Source organism: Macrotis lagotis, chromosome 2 (assembly GCF_037893015.1).
Source record: "Macrotis lagotis isolate mMagLag1 chromosome 2, bilby.v1.9.chrom.fasta, whole genome shotgun sequence".
NCBI classification, from domain to species: Eukaryota; Metazoa; Chordata; class Mammalia; order Peramelemorphia; family Peramelidae; genus Macrotis; species Macrotis lagotis.
In genome coordinates this window covers 198,671,953-198,692,753 of record NC_133659.1, presented here as the reverse complement: position 1 = coordinate 198,692,753, position 20,801 = coordinate 198,671,953, and the positions used below count along the sequence as shown (strand labels likewise).

The window sequence follows — 20,801 nt, the reverse complement described above, 5'->3', positions numbered from 1 at the left end:
ACTGGTTCATCTGCAGCGCAAACCTAGGGCATTTTTCCTACCAGCACTTGGAGGTGTCTTTGGGGTTGATGTTTTCGCTGGAATTCTGGTAGCATTAGCTGGTCCTTTCTGACCGGAAGGCGTTGCTGCCCTGGGAGTGGCCATTTTTATTCCACTTTTAGTCTCCGCACCCTGTGAACCAAGTGAGAATGGAAAGCTTATTGCATATAAACATCTCTGAAATCCAGCAGGATTTCCCCTTATTGATATTGCCTACAACCTCTACATCAAACTCTCAATTCTATCATATTCTACTTTCTTCTCAAGTCAAGTGTCCAAATCTGGGGATCATCCATAACAAAGGTAGAACCAATGATGTTTTGGTTTTCACCTGGCACCTATTCTAGTGTTAAACATGCAAAGTCCCATAATGTGAGTTAATATTATCATTACTAATCTTGACCAAGTCTTTGAAGTTTGGAAAGTCATGCTCTGAAATTTCCCATTGGGAATGGTTATACTGGTTAGTAATAAAAAGTTAAAGACACTCCTTACACAATTACCTAAAATAATTTTACTGGAAATCAATTTCAGTGGGCTAAAAAAAAATCAACCAGCTTATGTTCTCTTAGGAGTAGATTGTGCCCAACTGGCTGCTTCCATTCTAAATCAAATGGTTTATTTAATTAACTAATAGCTAATGGTCTCATCTATTTGCTGAATTTTGCTTCTATCCAATTCACTGGATTTTTAAGCTACTCTTTTAATATGATGAATGTCTTTTATGAGTATAGCAGTTATTAAGCAAGCAAACAAAAACGTTGAAAGTGAAAGGCGCAACCTATGCACAGTCTACTAATTTCTGATGATCAAGGGTTAATCATAACATACAAGCAAAAAGTAAATAACTTGATGATAGATGACTGGATGACTTCAAAGTGAATTGGTTATAATGGATGTATATTTTACATAAAAGAATGGGAACTGTGTAACTCAAAAGGACCCAACCACTATGCCAGAATAATTTTTAAAAATGATATTATTTAAATATAAAATTTACAGATTTAGTGCAATGCCAATCAAACTACCACAGGGTTACCTTACAGAACTGGACCAAAAAAAAATCATCTGGAGGGACAAAAAACCCCCAAAAATCAAGGAAAATAATCCAAAAAAAAAAATTACCAAAAAAGTAGAAACAGAAGAGAATGCAACCTTACTATATCTCAAACTATGCTATAAAGAGATATTAAAGACTAAATTATTTAATACTAGTGTAAAAATGGGAAAAATTTTGAATGCAACAGATTAAGTGAAAACCCAGAATAAAACAAAGCAATTAGTATTTATACTAAAGGATACCAAATAAAGGAATAAGGGCTCTCTATTTGACAAAAACTAGAAAGCAGTTTGGCAAAAATTAAGTTTAGGCCAACATTTTATTCCACATATGCATAAAGCTCAAAATGGAAACAATAAAATCAAAAGTCACATCACAAAAGAGATAGAGGTGATCCTAGGAGATAAGATGGATAATTCTGATTAAATAAAAATTTTTAAAGATCTTGGTTTTATTAACATCTTATTTTTACACGACCTTTACTTCTGACTATATTTTATCAATTCCACCCAGTAAGTTATTGCTTATAACAATAATCAAAAAGAGGGGAAAAAAAGCTGTTTAGCAAAACTATATAAAACATGTCTGATAGGGTATGCAATTTTCTATACAGTTAATCCTCCATCTTTGCAAAGAAGGGAGGAATTCTCCAGGCCTAAGCTTGTTTAGTATAATTATACAGCATTGAATTTCATTGGTTTGTTAATATATTTACTTTGTGGTAGTCCCTGTATATATTATTTTCCTGCTTTTGTTCACTTCATTCTGCATCAGTTCATATATTTTCCCATGATTTTTTGAATTTTTTTATATTCATTATTTCTTCTGGTATAAGTAATATTTTTTATATTACTGTATCATGATTTTTTTCAGATCTTCCCTGACCAATGAACATTTGACTGGTTTCCAATTATTTGCTATCACAAAAAAAATATTGCATTCTTGAACAGTAAACTGGATATTTGGGTGTATTTCTTCCTGTATTTGACCTTGCTGCATATGCTTAACAGTGATGGATCTCTGAGTCACTCAGTCACTTCAATAGCACAATTTAAATTGCTTTTGAGAAAGTTTGGACTACTTAATAGCCCTAACATTAGTATGGTAATCATTCTATCACTTTTCAAACTCTCCAATACTGAATAGTCTCATTTTTTGCCATCTTTGCCAATCTGTTAAAGGTGAAGCAAAACCTCATCTTTATTTTGGTTTTTATTTCTCTTTTCTTCCTAGTGATTTGGAACAATCTTTCATATAATTTTTCACTATATAGAATTTTTTTAAAAACTGCATTTCAAAGTTCTTGACTACTTAATCACTTAAGAATGGTTTTGAACTTGTGAGTTCCTAATATATCTTGGATATATTAGACCCTTATCAGAGACATTTCATATACACACTTTCTCCCAATTAACCACTTTCTCCTTGTTACACTAATTCCATTTATTTTGTTTTTATAAAAGCTCTTTTGTTTTATGCACTTTATTTTATTTTTTATGATTGTTTCTATGCCTTATTTATTAGTTAAGAATTCTCCCTTAGGGGTGGCTAGGTGGTGTAGTGAATAAAGCACCAGCCTTGGAATCAGGAGTACCTGGGTTCAAATCCGGTCTCAGACACTTAATAATTACCTAGCTGTGTGGCCTTGGGCAAGCCACTTAACCCCCCATTTGCCTTGCAAAAACCTAAAAAAAAAAGGAATTCTCCCTTAGTCACACTGTGAAAGGTATCAATATATTTAGTTCTCTTTGAATTTTTAATGTTATGACTTTTAACATTCAGATCATGTATCCATTTTAATTTTCATTTTGCTATATGTATAATATGTTGGTCTAAACCTGATTTCTGTCTATTTTCAGTTTTCCCAGCACTGGGTTATTCAATTAATTTTTTTCTGATTTTTCCTTATCTGTGAAACAACAAAAAAATCGCACTTTATTGTGAAGCAACAGTAAAAGTAAAATGCAATAAAGGTGCCAATTAATGTTAAACACTCATTTCAAGACTTCTCTAATATAGTTTAATTTTCTTTTAACTTAATCAGAGTTAGGTCTCTAGTTCAGCTCAGGTTAATCTTGCTGTATACTCAGGTTAATCTTGCTGTATAGGACAGGTGACAGAGACAGACCCCAAAGTAGTTTTCCAAGATCAGAGTGCAATTGTTGATGAATGAGCCAACCACACCCTATGCAAAGTCAGGCTCCTTACCTTGGGTTTCATTGCTTTTGCTCCAGAACTGCCAGAATGGGATGTGACAGAAGAGACTTGTTTAGGAGAGGAACCTGGTACTGAGGATACAGCTGGGCTGAAGGGTGTGATCGAAGGGTCTGAGCTAACAGGAGAGGGTCGTTTAGGGCTAATGGTAGGTCTACCTTTCAGGAAGGTTTGAGCAGAGGAAGGTGTGGATGTCTTAAATGTGAACATAAAATAAAATCAGAACCAAAATCAGTACATAAAAAGAAAGCAAACTAAAATGAGTGATGGAGGTTGTCAAAGGAGGCTTAGGATCAGAGTGTGATGTTTCTCAGAACAATCATTAGGATGATGGATTTGTTTTTTTCGGGGGGGTGTGGTTCATTGGTGGAGGTAGAGAATGAGGGAATCTTGAATTATTCCCATACATCTCTATGTCTGGTGACAGACTGATGCATGCTGGCTAACTTGTCCTTTCCTTTATAGAAATGGACTCACAGAAACTGGGCTGGAGTCAAGAGACCTGAATTCTTATCCTGGCTCTGCCTTTAACTTGCTATGTGACCCTGGGCAAGAGATTCTGCCTCAGTTTTCTCATATGTACCAATCTTTGGGGTTTCTTCCAGCTGTGACACATTACAGATAGAGGATTGTTAAAGATACTTGTGTACTGACATTCAAAGGCTGGGGCCGTGCTTTAATTCTTTAGGCCTTTAATTGCCTTAACAATCACACAAACATGCATATCAAAAATTCAAGTTATGACTAATTTCAAAATCAACTATCTAATTTTAGCATTATCCAAATAGTCTCATTAATGCTAAATCTTAAGAGAAGAAAAAAAAAACCAAATTGACAGCACTATTATTTAGGACAAGAACATTGAAAGACAGTGGGCATTTCACAAAGATTTGCTTTTGGACTTGAAATCTTTAGATGTCTTTGAGGCAAGTATCTATAGCCATAGGTAGGCTAGTTGACACAGTGGATAGAGCACCAAGGCCTGGAGTCAGGGAGACCTGAGTTTAAATCTGGCCTTGGACACTAGTTATAGACTGGGCAAGTCACTTCACCCTGTTTTCCTCAGTTTCCTCATCTATAAATTGAGCTGGAGAAGGAAATGGCAAACCACTCTGGTATCTTTGCCAAGAAAACCTCAAATGAGGTAATGAAAAATTAGGCATGACTGAAAACGATGCAACAAACAACAATATCTAGAACTAGAGTGGCTGATATGCTTATTTTCCCATGATTCCTTACAAACCATTTCCTTACCACCTCCTCCAAAGCCCATACTATGCTCACATCAGACTTGCACCATCCTTGACTGCTCTATCTACCCATGCTCTTCCACTTACACTCTGCTGACTTAAGCATGTGGCTCATGGCCCTCTCCTTAGCTGCATCCTATTTTCATCCTTGCCTCCGAGTTGTTCAATCTTTTCAATTCCAGGGACCTTGAGCTCTCAGATATCCACTGCAGCTTCTCAGTCCACTTCTGGCTTTACTATCTTTTCTATTAAGCCTAATGGTCAGTCTCATTTCAATGACATGCTTACATATTCCAGAAAACTTAGCTCCCTGAACAATCCCCAACCTAGGGTAACCCTACTGTCTACTGTCTCCACTCCTGCTTCCATCATGGCAAGAATAGTTACAGAAGTATATATAAAAACAAATCAGGGGCAGCTAGGTGGCGCAGTGGATAGAGCACTGGCTCTGGAGTCAGGAGTACCTGGATTCAAATCCCGTCTCGGACACTTAATAATTACCTAGCTGTGTGACCTTGGGCAAGCCACTTAACCCCATTTGCCTTGCAAAAACCAAAAAACCAAAACAAAACAAAAGCCAAATCAATTGTCCCCACTGTCAATTTAACTTTAGCTGGACCCTAAGAGCTATCCCCAATGCAAGCTTTTCTAAAGAATTGTCTTTCTCACTTGCCTCCACGTTTTGTCTGCTCGGTCACCTTTCATTCTCTTATAAGAGAATGTAGCGTCCTCTCTGGGCTCTCTTCCATCCACACGTTCTATACAAACTATTATCTCAAAAGTCATTTATGCCCTTTTTAAGTTATAACCAAATTCAATGGACCTTTTTTCAGTTTTCTTTGATCTCTTCTTTGACCACTTCTATCTGACATAAATCACACTTTCTCAAAATTTTCTCTTCCCTTGGCTTCCATAACATTGCATTCTCCAAGTGGGTCTATGTTCATTTTCCCTCCATTTGTGCAGATTTTTCTTCCTTCAATCCTCTACCATTAAATCTTAATTTCCTTGGTGTTCCAAGATCTCTGTTCTTCCATACTCTCTGCTTTAATGATTTTCATCCATGCCTATGACCTTCAATTTTGTATGCAGAAAACTCCCCAACCAATACTCCAGTGTCTATGCGTCTTAACTTTGAGACTTTATTTCTAATGTTATATTGGACTTCTTTACCTAAGCATGTTCAAACCTGAACATTATCTTCTTCCTCAAGCCTGTTACTACTCCCAAATTCTTTATCTATTAACTGTTCTGCCATTCTCCATGTCACTTGGATTCAAAATAATAGGGTCATTAGGAAGGCAGAATTTAGAACACAAAGGGGGATATTAGAGAACATTTGAGTCCATGACTTGATAAGGCAGCAGAGGCAAGTTTTAAATCCAGGTCTTGACTATATGCTAGCTCTTTTATCATGATACTACTAGTATGTAATATTTGATACCCTTTTCCTTTAACCCCAACATCTAATAATTTGATAAATCTTATTGATGTTATTTTTTATAACACAGAAAATCACAGAATCATTGGATACCAGAGAGCTAGCAGACACCTTAAAAGTCATCTAGGTCAACCTCTTCACTTAAAAGACCAAGAGGCTGAGATCCAGAATACCAGGGGTTGCATGTGTGTGACTTCCCCAAGGTTACATAGTTAACTAGTGGCAGAGCCAGGACTCTTCCATCTAGGTTCTCCTGCTTAACCCGAGTAGTTCTTATCTTTATTATCTCTTGGCTAAAACCACCATAATATTCTTTTCATTGGCCTGTCTTCCTGTTTTCTCTCTACTCAGATAATTCCTACACATTGTGGTTGAATTAATCTTTTTGGTACTGTGTGGATGCTGTAGTTTTGCTCAAAAAGCTTTAGAAGTCATCAATTGCTGATCAAATAAAGTCCTGGTTTCTTATTCTGGCAATCAAAAGCCTCTATCATATGGTTTTAGCCCAATGTTTTAAGTCTCATCTCCCACTATTACCTTCTCACAAGTCCTAAGCTCAAGTCAAATTAGACAACTTGATATTTCCCCTGACTTTTGTTTTTAAATATAAAAGCTCATTTGTTGGCTCCCTGTTGTTTTTCAGATTTTTGAAAACTTAACCCTTATTTTGTTGAGTTGTTTTTTTCAACTGTATTCAACTTTTTGTGACCCCATTTGGAGTTTTCTTAGCATAGATGTGGCTGCCCTAGCACAGGTTTTCTGAATTTATTTATTATTAAATTATATTTCTTCCTTTTAACACTCTCCCTCTGTCTCTCTGTCCCTCTTCATCCAGGAGGTAGCACTTGAATCTTTAATTATGATCAGGATTCCAAAGAGATGAAGAGAAACTGCATTCCTAGAGGGAGGGACAGCTGGTATACGTGGCAAGAGACAGTAAAATGGGTCTGGGAAATGGCTCATAGTCCTTTCTGGTTGACTGGAATACAGCTTGCAAGGAATGGAATGAGAAACAAAGCTTTTTTCTTTAGGTTTTTGCCAGGCAAATGGAGTTAAGTGGCTTGCCCAAGGCCACACAGCTAGGTAATTATTAAGTGTCTGAGGCCGGATTTGAACTCAGGTACTCCTGACTCCAGGGCTGGTGCTCTATCCACTGTGCCACCTAGCCACCCCAAAACAAAGCTTTAAAGGTAGGTTGGAGCCAAACTGTAGAAAGTCTTAACACCATGCTTTTTTTTTATAACCAGGAGCCACTGAAGGTTTTTGAGAAGGGAGTGACATGATCAAACTTAAGTCTAAGTCATACTACTTCAGCAGCTTTTGAAGAGATGCTTCAGAGAGGGGAAGTTTGGCAGAAGGGAGGATCAATTAGTTATTAGTTTCCTAGGTGATAGGTGAGGGGCGTATGGATTAGGTTGGAAAAAAAAATGATTTTGGATTATACTGAGTTGGAGATGGTCCTGCTCAAAGGCTTTCTCTTCTGTGAAGCCTTCCTTAACCTCACCTGGCTCAAAGTGCTATCTCCCTCTTCTGAAAAACTGTGGCACTTAACTTTATACCTTTTATTTTACTTTTGCATTCCAACTTCTATTAAGTTTTATACTCAACCATATAACTCATCAGAATGTCTCATCATACTACTAGACTGTCAATTCATCAAAAGAAGGACTTTATTTTATTATTCCTTGTAAATCATTTAATCCCATGGTAGGCTTAATAAATGAATGAAATGAACAGAAAAATGCTGCCCTGAAATACTAAATTCACATTTTTTTTCAAATCCCAAACCCCAAATGGAGATAGACAATCACAGCACTGCCACTTACTACCAGATGTGATATTGGGTGAGTCACTTCTCTCTGGGTCCCAGTTCCTAATCTGCAAAATGAGGAGATTGGATAGATGACCCCTACTATCCCTTTTTGTTTTTACTCCTGTGAGCTATGATCATTTTGACAATTAAGAGATTGTAACATTTTTTTTTACAAAGTCACTCCCTCACTCAGGAAACTTCAGGTGATCCCTACTACTACTACTACTACTACTACTACTACTACTACTACTACTACTACTACTACGACTACGACTACTACTACTACTGGAATAAATTCCATCTCCTCAGCTTCCTATTCAAGGACTTCTCATCTCTTTAAAAATTTCACTATTTTTCCAATCTCATCCTTTAATTTCTCTCTAATCTGGTCTTTTTGGTACAGTCAAATCAATCTGTTGCATGTCCTAGGCTCATTTTGCTTTCCCACAATTTCTTACTTTGGCTTATTCCTCTCCTTCTTCCCTAGGATATTCTTCTTTCACTTTCTCATCAATTCACATCCACTATTCCTCTAGGTCTGGCACATGGCCTATAACCTCTCCAACAGGTCTTCCTTGACCAACCCCACCTAGTCAGTGGTAATTCTTCCCCATCTCTAGTTCTGCATCACTTTGGTATTCTGTAGCTTATTCTATGTGATATTGTACCAATGTTACCCATGAAAGTGTTTGCTAATCCTTAGAGCTCCTTGGAATGACATATGATGTGCATAAAATTCCAACATACCTGGAGAATTTTGAATAAGCTTTTGTTTCCTAATACCTCACATATTTGAATAAGAAAACAATTAAACCACAAGTAGAAAAACAATTTACATATATGCTAATTGTCTTTCATTACTGTGAGCATTATTAGTCTTTTGTTAGGATGCAGCAGGAGGCTTTTAAACTCTGCTTTGGAATGATGATATCTGTCCTTCCTTCTTGAAGAAGACAATGTCATCAGGGAGGTGATGCTATGATAAAACATGTTAACTGGATTTGAGTGAAGTTGTGCTGTGCTAAGTCACCAGCCTCACTTTCTCCTCCAGAATGATCTAGATCCAGGCTTCAGATATGCATCAGGACAACTGGAGATGGCCCTGGATGTGAGGCAATCAGAGTTAAGTAACCTGCCCAAGGTTACATTGCTGGTAAGTGTCAGTTGTCTGAGGCAGGATTTAAACTCAGGTCTTCCTTACTCCAGGGCTGGTACTCTATCTACTGTACTACTTAGCTTCCCACTTTAGAATAAATAAATACAAGTGGAAAGAGCCCTGAATTTTAAGTCTTGACTCTTCCACTTAATAGATCAGTGACCTTTAGTCACAATTTTCCAAGTCTCATCTGCAAAAAGAGAATAATAGTATTTGTACTACTTACCTCACAGACTTATGAGGATCAAATAGGAGAATATATGTAAGGCACTATGTAAACACCAGTTTTTTTATTATTTTATCTTTTTTTAACAACACCAAGTTTTCTTAAAAAGTTTTAGAACCAACACATTAAACATATGTAATCCATTAGCTTACCTTGGCTTTTTTCTCATCACTTCCAGTTGCACTGCCTTTACGAGCTAAGGAAATATAAAATAAGATTCAATATGAGGTCCAAGTTCAAGGTTAAACATGTTCCAAGGGATACTCAGGAAGCTGCATTTTGCTTGGGACAGCAGCACATGCTGGCTTCGGGTGATGCTGGAGAGTGTGTATGAGAAACCGAATGGATTTGTTAGGTTCCATACTTCAGCAGCAATGGGGTGTAATCACTCTGGGACAACACAGGGCAGGAAGAGGCTGGCCAAGTGTTAGGAACATGCAGGAGTAGGATTGTCATCATTGGCGAGCTCTTTAGGCACTGAATGGAACAGTTCATATGGGACTGGATACCATTTAACCTATTTCTGACCATCAAATCAAAGTCTAGAAAATCAACACAGGGAACAAAGAACTTTAGTCCTTAAAGATTATTCACCCAAGGTTCCTCCTAAGCAGGTAAATTCCATGTACTTTTTCTCTTTCCTCCTGACCCCTTCCCACAAATCAAAAGCTCTACATAGTACCACTCTTGACTTGAATACAAGCCCCTTCAGGGTAAGAATTGTTTCATTTTTAAAATGTGCTATGAAAATAAAATAATTCTAGTTAACATAAAGTGCTTACTATGTACCTGGCCCTGTTCTGAGGACTTCATAATTATTACTTCACTTGAATCTCACAACAACCCAGGAAATAGGTGTTATTATTATCCCTGTTTTACAGAAGATGAAACTGAGGTAAACAGGTTAAGTGACTTGTCCATAATTGGGGAGAACCTGAGATGGGATCTGAATTCAGGTCTTCCTAACTCATGAGGGTGCTCTATCCAATGCACCATCTAAGGAGAGAGTAGATCATCACACCAGAATTCACTAATTTGGGGACATATTTTTGAGCTTGGTTTGGAAGGAATCCAGGCATTGTGCTCCACCTTAAAGGCCATACAGGATGGCCAGGACATTGCCCAATGGACAAGAATGAGCTGTGCCTGATTTCTAGATGCCAGCTCTCCTGCCCCTTTTTCCTTATAGCATGTATGATGGGGGTATGTCCCATATGCAGTAAATAAAGGGGTGCCTCACATGTAAGAGTTGGGCTGGAACTCCACCTGTAATAGATAATATCCCTATGGACATAATGCAGAATTTGTGGTCGTGAGGAAACTTTAGTATCCACATCTAAAAGGTGAATGGTGAAAAGATAAAATGAAGACCATATATAAAATGCAGTTAATTCAGTGTGAGTCAGAAGGACCAATCAGATTCTATCTTTGAACACTGATCCCCTCTTGTACTATCATATATATTCTCCATTTTGTTGTTTTTCTGTTATTCATCCATGGGAAACTAGACTGTATAAAACCATTATTGTTTCATACAAGCAGGTGGATGTAATTAATCAACATATTTTCATTTTATGAAGAGAGGACCCAGAAACCTACTCACCCCCCCTCCCAGTTGCAGTGAAACTACTCTCTCCTAAATTGGAAAGTCCTTTGAACTTTCCTCCAATTATTAGTAAGATTACCTAATATAGTATCATAGCTAATTGTTTTTGTTATAATTAACTTTTAGATGTATTTGATTCATTTTGGGGGGTGGTATAAAAATCTGCTTTACTGTAAATTTGGGCTCTCTGGACTAATGAAGGAGTATATACTAATGCATTATTTTGAATGCCTAGCTAATAAATCATCTTTGCTCAGATTATTTTATAACTTATTAATCATCTATTACCATGGAGAGTATAGCACCATGATCATGGGAGGCTGGTCCTTTCTAGGCTCAGTTTGCATTTATCTCAAAGAATTATCTCATAGAGGATGGGGGATTATGAAGATCTTGCATTCTATAAGGGTATGACCAGAGCATGTTCTTTCTTTTGTGACAAAGGGGAGAGATATATCTCTGAATCTCTCAAAAATGCTAAAAATATTTTCCCAAATCTCTATTTAGTGCCACTATTAGTCATATTAGAAAAGAATCTAGTTTATTTATAATTGGACTTTATTTTTATTTATAATTGGCCAATGGACATAAAAGATAATTTTTTAGGTAAATTTAAGGTAGGGAGAGATACAATCAGAAGGAAAGTCAATAATGTGAACAAATACTGCTCCCTTTTGGCTGTAATTTTGAGGAAGGGAAGACCTTTCTCTCTGTCTTTCCTTCTGTCTCTTCCTCCCCTAATTCAACAGGAAGTAAGCTGGGGCTAGAAATAAGTAATCCATCAGTTCCTAGTGTCACTGTTCTTTGGCCATAGCCCCTCCAGTCTTGGAGAAGGGGGCAGAAGTTGACATTAGATGCAGCTTGAGCCTTCCTCATGCATGTCCTCTCATATAGCCAAGATTGCAGACAAACTCTTGATTTCCTTTTCCCAGAAGCCTCTAAAGACAAGTTCAAAAACATATCACTAAACTAATGATTTTTGGGACACAGTCTATTCTTCACTTTTGGAGTCTGTCATGGATTCTTGATATACCAGGATCTCAACAGTATTCTCGAGTGCCAAATACAGTTCATGGTATACTAACTGTAATCAAATTAAGGGTTGAATAGAAACAAAAAGGTATAGAAATGCTTCATCTCCCCTCCAATTATCTCTCTTCAGAAGGCAAATCAGGAAAAATAAAAGCAATAGTTCATCTAGAGTTTTCAGGAAGACATGAATTCAAACCTTGGCTCATTCACTTACTAGTTGGATAAATGACCCTGGGTAAGTTATTTAATCTCTATCTGATTCAGTTTTCTCATCTTTAAAATGGGGATAGCACCTGCTTCCCAGGGCAATGGTGAGAGGAAATTGAGATCTGTAAAGCACATTGTAAATTTTAAAGTGTTCTCTAAACTCATTATTTTTATTTTCATTACTGTTACTGTTAATTCCCCAAATTAGGATTGAATGGAATGAAACTCAAATACCACCCCTCCTTTTATTCAACCCTACTTCAAGTCTTGAATGAGATGTTTTAATTAACAAGATTTTATATGAAAATAGTATTTTGATTTTTTGTTTTCTTACCTACTCATGTCCTTTTTTTTTAAGATTTTGCAAGGCAATGGGGTTAAGTGGTTTGCCCAAGGCCACATGGCTAGGTAATTATTAAGTGTCTGAGGTCGGATTTGAACCCAGGTACTCCTGACTCCAAGGCTGGTGCTCTATCCACTGTGCCACCTAGCCACCCCCTACTCATGTCCTCTTAACCCAGTCAATCCTGTTGGCTAACTGTCAGATACGGAGGTGAAGGTTGAAGGTCCTAGTAATCAGACATATATGGTATCTCTGGGATTTTCCACTTCCTGGCATTCAAGTCCCTCCACAATTTGGAGGGACTTTTCCACTCTTAGCATCTCCAAAATATTCTATATTTTCCATTTCTATGTCTTTCCTTTTCTTTCAGTGCCCTTTTTGGTCCCCAAATTTCTTACTCAGTTGTGCCTGTCCAATACCAATACATAGCTATCATTTAAGGTCTAGAACAAGGGGATCACCTCTACTCATGGAAACCTTCATTAGTTCCCTCTGCCCCCAAACAGAAGTAACCTTTACTTCCTCTGAACTTCCTTCTCTATCCATTAGATCTTCTTTTGTATTGCACCATTCCAGCTTCTGGGTAATTTCTGTCCCTTGTCTTATTGCTTGCTAGTTTCTTTGAGGGCAGGAAACATCTTTCTATTCTTTGCCCTTCTCAAAGCATGGAACACATTGTTTAGTACACAATTAGATTCTTCATAAAGGCTTACTGAATTACACTGATATTGAAGATGATGGTTGTTTAAGAATTTCATGTTTCCCTCTCTAAATCCTTTTGACTTTGCTCTGTCCTTTCAGCACCAACATGTCCCTTTTGTGCTGTTCTTCCCTTGCAGATGTTAACGTTGTATTGTGGAATGTGAAGACTGCCATCTTCATTTTCCTGTGTAGGTATTGCTGTATAGTGTCCAGGAGAGGGCCTTCCACATAGCTTAAAACATGCATGAATGAATGAATGAGCAACTATGTAAGACTCTATCAAACTTTGGGGTAACCCCAAACTAAGCAGAAGGAGGACCCTTAAGAATAGAAGGAAGCTGAATCCTCTGAAAGCTTCCTTCCCTGACATAAGATAGCATTTTGGACTAATGTCCCAACTTTAATATGACCACCAGCTACCTCAATGTTTCTTGCCCAACTGACTGCACCAGTCCCATGGAACAATCTGTTTGGTGATTGATATATTTTTCATTAAGAAAAATCATTAGCATATAACTAGTATTACTACCCCCCATTATCAATGTCTCCTCTGTGGAATATAGTCTACTAGTCACTGAACATCAAGCTCCCAAGAATTAGTAGAGTGGCCAAAATCAAGGAACCTTAAGAACAAAAAAGATAAGTAAGCATTAACTATGGAGTGGTGATGCACATGCAAAATGGCAGGCAAGCATGAGAGGAACAAGGGTGTGTGGAGACCCTGGCAGGGTGAAAGCAGCAGCACCACCTGTGTGCTCACAGTGGATATCCCTGGAAGTCTCTCAAGCAGCAGATTTCAAAGGAAGGGCTAAAAGCTCATTGCTACGATATCAACAGTCTTGTTATGGCACAAGGCACTAGGAAATGCATGAGCTTGGGGTAGTGGAGCAAGACACACACCTTTTAACTGAGGAACTCGACTGACTGGCTTCCCGGATGGGGAACGTACAGTCTGCTTTTCTGGTGTTTTTGCACCTTCTTCCACTGAGGCATTTGGGTTCTCCAGCTCCCCACTCAATGTAACTTCAGGCCCCAATTCTGAAAATTCTTGTTCCTTTGTGATATTAGCTTTGATATCCACTTGCAATATGCCCTTGGATGATTCTAAACTAGGGAGTCCATCACTGCCTTCAGATGCTACCTGGTCTACTGGTGGGTCACTTTCAATCACTGGTATCTCCGAGGGAATTTTGGAGAGAAAATCATCAGGCAGAGGAATTTTGATATGATGTTCCATCGGTAAATGAGGGATTGCAATAGTTGCCTTAGAAGTCACTGAAGGAAAAGACTCCTCTTGAGGTTGTAAGCTCTCTGGTCTTGGAGAAAGCTGGGAAGGGAGAGTTGAATCTTGGGATAAGGATTCATCAATGTCACGATCTTCATCATCCTCCCTTACCACTGCCCTTTCTTTCACAGGCAGTACCAATATGCAATTCCCAGGGATTCTGGATTGAATAGACTCTGCTGAGCCTTGCTTCCTAGGCAAATTAATGGCATCTTGGTCAAAAGCCTCAGCATCATAATGCTCTGCTTGACTAAGCAAATTTTCATGGAACTCAAGACCTTCAGCCCCCACTCTGAAATTCTCATAGTATCCTGATGGTTTTGAGCTTTCCAGCAGAATGGGGTTGGGAGATGTCAAAATTGGTTCAGCTCTTTCTCCATCTTTCTGCCTTAAAGCTGGGCCCTTAATACCTTCCTCCAGATGAGGTGCCTCTGAATAAACTGAATTGTCTTGAGAGGAAAGGGGGATAGTCATCCCTGACTCTTCAGGTTCCTTTTTCCTCAATGACATCTGTGGTTTCTGAAAAGTTTCTTCCATGCTTACCTCATGCATTTGAGATTTAATCTCACTGGCTGAGAAATCCAGGATCTCTGACTCCGCCCTCTGACACTCTGCTGACACTCTGAACTCCTCTGCATTTGAAGAGGCAGTGATGGCAAAATGTTAGCATGGGCATGTTGATGGTAAGAGAGAAGAAGTCACCTCTGCATGACTGGATGATTACATACTACTTTCTGCTGTAGTCATTGTGAGCATGAAAGCTAATATATGCAGTATGAATGTTGCTTCCATATATACAAGTACCTAAACAACCTACAATACATGAAGGCAGCAAATCCATGGTCATTATTAAGAACAAAACAAAACAAAACCAAACAAAAACCTCAGAGTAGCCCTAGACTGCTTGTCTTACTAAAACATGAGTCCTCTGAGTCAGAACAACTTGTCTGAGATCCTTTTGGAATGGAGATCCATGGGATAAGGTATACCTATGTATAATGATGTTCTAGGAGGTAGGGACTAAATGGAGCATGTGCTTGATCCAATATCCAGGAGACTGTAAGATGCTTAATATAGACTAAACACTACCATTATCAGGAAAAAAGCAAAGGGTCAAGGACAACTCATTCAGACTCAAGCCACAGTCTTTCTCTGTTTTCCCCACCAGATGTGGAGATTTGGTCCATTTTTAAGGCAGTGAGAGAGGAAATATGCAAGTGTCTCCTATCTCTAAATCTAAACATATATACATATATACATATATATATATATATACATATATATGTTGATATAGATAGCTCTAGAACTATATCTAAGCATGAGCAGGAAATATGCAAGTGTTTCCTATCTAATTCAGCCAAGTCACCTCAACCCTCAATCAAAATATCTAAATATGATTGGCTAAATGTTGAACTAAGGCTGTCTATAGCAGAAATTGACAAAGAAGTTAACAAATGTGCTTCTTTGTACATTTCTAATTCAATTGCTAAGAACTGAAGGAACTCTAGAATCACAAGTATGCTTCAATTGAACAATTCTTACACTCAGATTCATCAAATAAACAAAAGAATTTTTAATAAACATATATATCTTGGAAATTGAAGTTTAAAAGGGAGAGGTTGATTAGGGATGCCAGGATCAATTTGGGATTCCCCAATCAACTTTATAAAAGTATAAGGTATGAACTGGTTTGTAGGCACCTGAGAGGCCTCACCAAGGGCAGTGTGGATAAACCTACAGGCATCAGGACAGAGAATTTCTGATGGGTTTGCCTCCAAGGCAAGTGAGTAAGTAGACCAGCTCAACCTTCTTGAGCTTCCCTTCCCTTTTTCCCTCTTCAGAAGAAAGACCATGGTATGACACAGAAGACCTGTACAGTCACATTCTCTTCCCCATAAAAATCAGAAATGACTGCCTTAGGGCAGAGGCATATGAAAAACTGGTTTTCTACACATTAAAAAAGTAGCCAAAAGAAGAGTCTGTGGGTGAACTTTTTGAGATTAAAAGATGGTAGAAACCAGGGCTCTAATGAATTTCTTTAAAAATATATGATTGCTTGTTCTAAATCACTACTTATTAGAGAAATGCAAATTAAAGCATCTCTGAGGTACCACTGCACACCTCTCAGACTTGGCCAATATGACCAGAAAGCACTAATACATTGTTGGTGGAGCTGTGGACTCATCCAACCTTTCTGAAGAGCAATTTGGAATTATGCCCAAAGGGCAACAGAAATTTGCACACCCTTTGATCCAGCAATACCACTACTGAACCTATACCCTGAAGAGATGATGAAAAAGGGTAAAAACATCACTTGTACAAAAATATTCATAGCAGCCCTGTTTGTGGTGGCAAAGAACTGGAATTGAGTAAATGTCCATCAACTAGGGAATGGCTTAATAGACTGTGGTATATGTATGTAATGGAACACTATTGTTCTATTAGAAACCAGGAGGGATGGGAATTCAGGGAAGCCTGAAAGGATTTGCATGAACTGATGCTGAGCGTGATGAGCAGAACCAGAAGAACATTGTATGCCCTAACAGCAACATGGGGATGGCGATCAATCTTAATGGACTTGCTCATTCCATCCATGTAACAATCAGGCACAATTTTAGGGTATCTGTGATGGAGAATACCATCTGTATCCAGAGACAGAATTGTGGAGTTTAAATAAAGACAAAAAGAGTACTACCTTTAATTTAAAAAAAAAGTTATCTTATTATGCTATCTCTTATACTTTATTTTTTTCCTTAAGGATATGGTAATTATATGTGTATCATGGAAACAACATAAAGATTAACAGACTGCCTTCTGTGGGGGGGTGGGGGGAGGTAAGCAAGATTAGGGGGGGAAATTATAAAATTCAAAATAAATAAATAAATAAATTAAAAACATATGCTTCTATGCCCACTTAATCAGAAAGGGTAGTTGGTGAATAATATTCATAAACTTTAAACTACCCTGTAGGAGGTAGGGTTTGAGGTTTGAATGACTTTGGCAAGCAGACTTTCAAAATCTGATGCTCCAGTGAGAAAAGAGATTATTTTCTGATAGTAACAACTCTGGAAGTCACCATGTGGTTACCTCGAGTTTGAGAACTCAGGCATCAGAACTTTTACAGAAAAAAAAGGGATTTGATAATGCAGCATACACTTTGCAAAACAATGGGGTTTACCTCTTTTTGAATAGTGGTTTAGACAATGTATATCCTATGGAGAGGGAATTGTTTGTTCCGCATCCCCAATATATCCCTGATATATATGTTTATTTTCTAGGGGAATCCAAATTCTTTAATATACTAGCATATCTTCATCCTCCCATGGGAAGATGGCATACTCACTCCCAGAATGAGAATATTATCCTGTGGTTTAAATTTCTCCACTGGCCCTAAATTAAGAGAATTTAGATTCAAATCTGGCATCTAATATGGTCCCTTTGATTTCTTAACCTGTAAAATGAGGAAACTGGTCTCTGAGGTGCCTTTCAACTCTAGACCTCTGATACAAAAGAGCATAGTGGTCACTTTTTTAAACAACAAATGCTTGCTGAATAAACAAACTGTTGCTTTCTGAAGTACAGGCCTGCCTTTCTTCCAGTTCTATTGCAATCTAGAAGCTTCCACAGGTGACTGTTAAAAAGTCTGGGCTCAGTCATTTTAGGAAATACTAACATATCAAATATGAGAAACACAGAGAAGAATAGGAAGACTCACAGAAACTGATGAAAAGTAAAAAGTAAGCAGAACTAGCACAACATTCCATAGCTATACCATATGACCTGACACCCTGACAAATGGACTCTATAGAGGTTCAAAACTGGGTTAATGAAACCTTTCTAAAGCTTGATTATATGATGTGGCTCTTCTCAAGCACCAGGGATAAGGTTTTTAAAAAAATAGTTTTAATTATTTAAGTACACAACTGAATTTTATGGACTTCAACTTTTTTGGTTATAGAGAAACACAATATATTCCAAAGGTTGGTGGAGAACTGGCATGAGTCTTCCTTCAAAAGCAAACTAATTGACGCTATACTGTACCACATATCCTGCCCCACACAGATGATTTACTTTTTTTAGGTCATTCCCCATTTCCCCATAGCTATAGAAATACAACAGTTGCTTTCTGACAACACTGTGACTACTTAGATGGAACATTAAAAACTGTAATAATTGTTTTAAAAAACTATTCTTCAAATTATATAGAGAGAAAGGCTCCTTAAGAAGTCAAGAGCCAATTTTAAGAATTTAAGATGATAATCAACATCAATAGATATGTCTGCTACATCCCAGCTCTTCCTGGTCCCAAATAGTGATCTAGTCTCCTTACTTCCTTGTCTTCCCATCTTCCCATCCTGTCTCAAAGTAGGACATCATCCACTGACCTTGGTAAACATCTCCTGCTGCTTGGTCCTCCAGGTTAGGTGTGTCTCCAATACCTGCCTCTTCAGCTAGTCAACACATAAACAGAGAACATAAAAATAGTGAGTCAATAAATGTAAGCTACAAATGTTTTTACCATCTAGTACCAACTGGTACCTTTTGCAAGGAAGTTGGAAATAAATGCTCACCTGGGTCAATATTTAGTGCCTTCCTTTTAGCTTTTTTTGGAATGGTATTAATTGGGTTCCTTCTTGTCTTTATATTCCAAGTATTGTGCCCTGTTTGTAGTGGGCATTTAATAAGATATTTCTGAATTAAATTTAATTTAGCAAAAGGAAAGTACAGTTTAAAAAGTACAGTCTGTTTTTAAAAATATATTTTGTCTTTTATTTTTATGTCACCAAACATTTCCCAATATCCCCTTCCTCCTCCTCTTAGAAAGCCATCTTTTATAAGTAATAAAAAGAAAAGGAAACAGTTTAACAAGATGAATTGACACATTAAAAAAGTTAATGTTTTGAACACTATAGTTCCGTGTTTTTGTGTGTGTGTGTGTGTGTGTGTGTGTGTGTGTGTGTGTGTGTTGCACAGGAAAGGAAATATTTTCATTCATCTCTTCTCTGGGGGCAGAACTCAGAATGCTGTTAAGTTATAACTTAATGGCATTCTGTTGTTTTGGTATTGTTATTTCCATTTACACTGCCGTAAATCATTACTATCCTTGCTTTGCTTACTTTTCACTTCTCAATAGTTTTTTTTTTTGAGTCTTCTGATTCTTCCATTCATTATTCCTTATGGTATAGCTATATATTCCCTTATATTCATATGCCACAATCTGCTCAGCCATTCCCTAATCCATGGGCATTTCCAATTATTTGTTATGACAAAAAGCACTGCTATAAATATTGTGAAGCATATTAGGCTTTTCTTTTTGCTGCTACCCTTCTTAGGATAGAAGCCTACCATGACATCCTTGACATTTCAGTCACTTTTAAAACTTTCAGTTCTAAATTACTTTCCAGAATGGTTGGACCAATTCACAGTACATCCACCAGTGCATTAGTGTCAACAAGCATTTATTATTATTTATCACATGGTTGGTACTATGCCATGAGTACAAAAGTGAAAGTCTTTATCTTTAAAGAATAGACATTCCAATGGGGGGAAACATGTATCCATACCTTAGAAGTATATGTAGATTATGCACAAAATGAATACAAATTAATTTTTGGAGGGGGTACTCTAGCAGCTGGGGTTAGGAAATGAATCGTGAAACAAACAGTTTGAACTGATTCTAGAAAAAATCAAGATTCCAGGAGGTTATAGAGAAGAAGGGCCTGTATCAAAGGCAAGAAGGAAGGATATGGAGGGAACAGCTAGGTAGGGAGGGTACAATAGATAGAGTGTGAGGCCTGAAGTCAGCAAAAGACCTGAGTGCAAATTTGACCTCAGACACTTAGTAGCTATATGACTATGGGCAAGTCACATGAGCTGAAGAAGGAAATGGCAAACCAAAGAAATGGCAAACCACTCCAGCATCTTTGTCAAGAAAATCCCAAATGGAAACTGAAAATGACTGAACAAATAAAAGTGGGACAAGGAGTATCCTGTGTGCAGAATAGCAAGTAGAATTTCCATTATGACTAGGAAACAGTACAAGGAAAGGATTAAAAAGTAAGAAAAAAGGGCAGTTAAGGTGGTGCAGTGAATTGCACACCAGCCCTTAAAGACAGGTGAACCTGAGCTCAAATCCAGCCTCAGACACTTACTAGCTTTGTGTAACACTGGAAAGCAAGTCACTTAATCCTGATTGCTTCAAAAAAGCAAGAAGAATGGGAATTGGGAAGGAGTCAGGTTGTGAAAAGTTGTAGACATCAAATAAAGGATTTTATAGTTTGTCCTCAAAGTAAAAGGGAGCTTATTGGAGTTTATTGCCTGGGAGCAGGGATAATATATTTTATTAGACTTATATTTTGGGAAAATCACTTTGGCAGTTGAATAGTTGATGAAGTATGGAGAAATTTGAAGTAGGGAGACCAAATAT

At 37.6% G+C, this 20,801-nt stretch overlaps 1 protein-coding gene across 1 annotated transcript in view; it reads right to left on the bottom strand.

Annotated features, from left to right (window-relative positions):
* MAPT (microtubule associated protein tau) overlaps positions 1-20,801 on the bottom strand; it is a 164,608-nt gene that overhangs the window by 42,714 nt on the left and 101,093 nt on the right. Inside the window, exons 5-9 of the mRNA XM_074224397.1 lie at positions 18,760-18,825; positions 13,990-15,006; positions 9,352-9,395; positions 3,308-3,508; positions 42-171 (exon numbers count right to left, since the gene is read on the bottom strand). Coding sequence (XP_074080498.1) covers positions 42-171; positions 3,308-3,508; positions 9,352-9,395; positions 13,990-15,006; positions 18,760-18,825 — 1,458 coding nt within the window. The remainder of the gene's footprint in view (positions 1-41; positions 172-3,307; positions 3,509-9,351; positions 9,396-13,989; positions 15,007-18,759; positions 18,826-20,801) is intronic.